Genomic DNA, 3,918 nt, shown 5'->3' on the forward strand with positions numbered 1-3,918 from the left:
TGACAGCTCCCAGTTCAAGCAGTGGCTTCAAAAAGTGTTCAGCGTGAAGACAAATGTCGGGAGAGAAATGAGAGAGCCTGGGAACGGGGCGTGTTGCTAAGAGACAGACAGACTAAAAACGCGAACAGAAAATTTGAAGGCTAAATGGGAGCTATTGAGGAATATTTTTCTAGGGGCCCACAAAAGCCACAACTGCAGGGCTGGGAAACGAGGTTTAAAGGGGAAATCGTGACCTGCCTGTGGGTCCGTGCACGGAGCCAGCCCCTGCCGTCACAGCCGTCCTCTGTGGTGGTGACGTGGGCCCGCCAATGGTCTGTTGATCTGTGAGCCCAGGGAAAATGTGCTCGAGGTTTGGGGATGTCTGTAATTGTTTGGTCCTTCTTTCAGTTAAAGCGAGAGCCCTCCTCCTTCTCCACTTCCACCACCACCAGAAAGTAGAGAAATATGAGGGGCCTGGGAGCCTCCCAGGAACGTGGTCCTTCTGTCCAGCGATAATAACAGGGGGTTGTTGGGGGGTTTGGTAGTTGCGAAGCTGAAGGGGTTATTTGAGGTTTGGGCAGCCCAGCAAAGTGCTTCACCACTGCGGCTTGGTGCCTTCAGAAGGACCCGAAAGCAGCGTGCATCCAGCTTCAGGGACTTTCCAAAGAAGTTACCGGGGTGGTCAGAAGTACCATTTGTTGTCCAAAAAGAAGCTTGAGCAGGGTCTGGAGCACAATGTGCTGAGGAGCAGCTGAGAGACCTGGGCAGGCTGAGCCTGGAGCAAAGGAGGCTCCGGGGAGACGACCTGGCTCTGACAACTCCCTGACATGAGGGTGGAGCGAGGTGGGGTCAGTCTCTGCTCCCCAGGAACAAGTGACAGGAGGAGAGGAACCGGCCTGCAGTTGCTGCAGGGGAGGTTGAGGTTGTCCCTGAGGAGCCATTTCTGTCCCGTTGGGGTTGTGCAGGGCTGGCGCAGGCTGCCCAGGGCAGTGGTGGAGTCCCCATCCCTGGAGGGGTTTCCCAGCCATGTGGAGGTGGTGCTGAGGGACAGGGGTCAGTGGGGACCTGGCTGTGCTGGGGAATGGGGGGACGCAAGGAAATCAAGGGGCTTTTCCAGCCCAGAGCTATTCCGGGATTCTGTGATTACTCCATGAGCAGGAGTGTCTGTCTCCTGGCAGGAGCACGTCCCACCAGCTTGGTGCTGAACCCTCTTGCCTGCTCTGGGTGTTCCTCCTTGAAGCTCCTAACAGCCTCGTTTCTTATCTGTGTCCTGGAGGCTCTCCTGATAACCCAGCCCTGGCAAACAAGCCCCCTCCTTCCCCTGGCAGAGCTGCGATGCCTGGAACCGATCTCCTGGATGGAGCTGGAGGCACTTGCTGAGAAGTTTTTGCATGAGGTGCTCTCTCTGGGAGCTGCCCCCTGTTGCCCCTGATTTGGCAGTGCCACCCCAGCAGGAGGAAGAGCTCGCTTGCACCCCTGACACAGATGTTAACGTGAAGTTGGGTTTTATCTCAGCAACGCTGCATGGCTGGTGGGAATGCCTGGCATTGGCCACGCAGCGATGTGGACTGTCCCTCCTGCCAGGCAGAGTCCTCAGGGTCCTTTCTGCTCCTACCCAGCATAGCCCTGGAGCTGGGGTGGCCACAGCCGGCGTGGCACAGGGCCCTGGCTGCTGGGTCAACATCTCCAGACAGCCCCTGCCCCAGCCCACCCATTTTCACACCAATAGCTGGGATTTCAGCAGAAATCCCCTCCGGGGTGTTGGTTCCCCTTGCTGGCCGTTTGCTCTCCTTGGCTGGGTTGTCTAAGGCACTTTGATGTATGTGACTAATGTTCTGTGCGTCTGTCACCACAAACCACAGCGGCCGGTGGCTTGTGCAGCCCACATGTGATGTGAGCAGCGCGAAGATTTACTTACCCAGCAGGAAAATTTGCTGTCCTTCATTCCAGCTTGTGGGTTTCTTTTATACCGAACAATCTCAAAGAGACCATTCTGGTGGAGGAGGGGGAGTCCTCAGCAAAGCTCCTTACTGACCTTTGCTTTTTCTGTACTAGGACAACACCCATGTTATTGTCCCCTGCCTCAGAAAATTCTCTTCTAGAAGAAGAGATGTAATTCATGGCGATAGGTCATAGCAAAGACCTCGTAGGTCATCTTGCCCAACGCCCTTCACAATGTCCATCTCCTGGGAAAATTCTCTCTGGCTGGAGAGTGGGTCAGGGATCAGCCCGAGCAAAGTGCCCTGCAAGACCAACCCCGAGCTGGGATGGTCTCTAACAGGGAGGCAGCCCTGGAGGTAGATTTACCCAGTAATAACACTGCTTACTGGTGTGACTGGTACTCCCCGCTCCTGACTCCTGGTACAGGGGACCTCATGCCCCAGCTGGGACTAGCACAGGAGACGTCTCGGGACCTGGGAGGGTGGTGGGAGCGTGACAGAGCGACATGGAGCCCCTTCACCCTGTGCCCAAGGCATAGTGGTGCACAGGGCAGTTGAGGACTCTCTTTGGTATCTCGGAGGGGAGCACCAGCGAGGGGCAGGGGCTCTGGGCAGCCCCTTCCTGCCCTCCTCGCCCACACCCCCGTCCCTGATGTTTGCATCTCTTGCTTTCCCAGTGCTCCGCCACATGTGGAAATGGGACACAGAGGCGCCCTGTTTACTGCAGCAACAGCACTGGAGCCGCCTGTGACCCCGCAGAAAGACCCAGCTCGGAAACTATGTGCAGCTTGCCGCAGTGCCAGAAGAAATTAGACAATGCCAACACGGACTGGTCTGGCAGCGGGTCCTCCAGCAGAGAGATCTTTAATGAAATCCATTATATCCCCAGCCACCACATTGCAAAGTTTAACCCCGTGATTCCAAATATTCCAGAGTCCAATGATGTCAATATCATCACTGAGGAGGACTTCTCGGCCAAGAAGGGAAACATCTTTGTGGATGATTTTTACTACGATTATAATTTTATCAACTTCCATGAGGATCTGTCTTACTACCCCTTCACAGAGAAAGAGACCAAAGGCGAGGGGCATACACCAGAGCTGAGCGCCAATGACGTGGAGGGGTCCCGTGAGATGCCTGCTGATGTCCTGCACACCGTCAAGCCGGGAGGAGGAGTGAGCGAGGACCATCTGGTGACCAGCGAAGCAAATGCTTCTAGTCCTGTGCCTGGCGAAGGAGAGACGGAGCCTGGGGGTTTAGCCGTGAATGACCTGAGTGCGGTCCCTGAGGATGCAGGGGCAGCCGCTCCCGAATATGCCATCCCTGACTTCACGGAGGAGGAGGAGGATGCAATGTTTGTGCCCCACTCTGAGGACCGCCCACCCATCCAGAGCACCACGAGTCACGACTCTGCAAACAGCCACAACCCCCCACCCCTGGATGAACCCCAGGGAGCCGTGCCAACAAGGACCAGTCCTGGGCAGGATGCTCCAGGCCATGGCCTCGCTCCCTGGGCTCCTCACCCGGCTGATCCCTCCCCACCACTGCCCACAGACACGTCTGACAGTCTGGGAGAACCAGGGAGCAGCAGCGAGGGCCATGCGAGCACAGAGGGTTTGGGTACCGCCGGCAGCGAGCAGCACGACCTGGCCAGCTCTGCAAGGATTGACCATGGAGAGTCAAGGGAAATGGGTCTGGCCATCGCCAGTGATGCCAACGGTGCTGCCTCCACCAGCCTGCAGCAGGAAGGGTGGGAAGAAACACCGGAGGGCACGCACGCAGTGGCGGTGGCCAACGAGCAAGCCCGTGGGACAAAGAGGGCAGATCTTTCCTTCCCCACCCTGCAGGGGCCGGGGTGGGAGATGGGAAGGAGTGCTGGCAGCACCCATCCTGCTGCGAGTCCCTGTTCTGCGGGTGCTGATGGGGGCCCTGAGGGGCATCATCCAGAGCTCCACACCCCCTCATCTCTGACCTCAGCCCCCTTGGTGGCCACTACAGC

General features: G+C 57.4%; 1 protein-coding gene across 1 annotated transcript in view; it reads left to right on the plus strand.

The window, feature by feature from the left end:
- The window catches only part of LOC104497524 (A disintegrin and metalloproteinase with thrombospondin motifs 7-like), a gene marked incomplete at both ends in the record, with an annotated part of 9,011 nt that overhangs the window by 1,668 nt on the left and 3,425 nt on the right, over positions 1 to 3,918 (plus strand). The window contains one exon of the mRNA XM_010140790.1: positions 2,597 to 3,725. Within this exon, the coding sequence (XP_010139092.1) occupies positions 2,597 to 3,725 (1,129 nt within the window). The remainder of the gene's footprint in view (positions 1 to 2,596; positions 3,726 to 3,918) is intronic.

The sequence above is a fragment of the Buceros rhinoceros genome, unplaced genomic scaffold (assembly GCF_000710305.1).
Source record: "Buceros rhinoceros silvestris isolate BGI_N320 unplaced genomic scaffold, ASM71030v1 scaffold26437, whole genome shotgun sequence".
NCBI lineage: Eukaryota > Metazoa > Chordata > Aves > Bucerotiformes > Bucerotidae > Buceros > Buceros rhinoceros.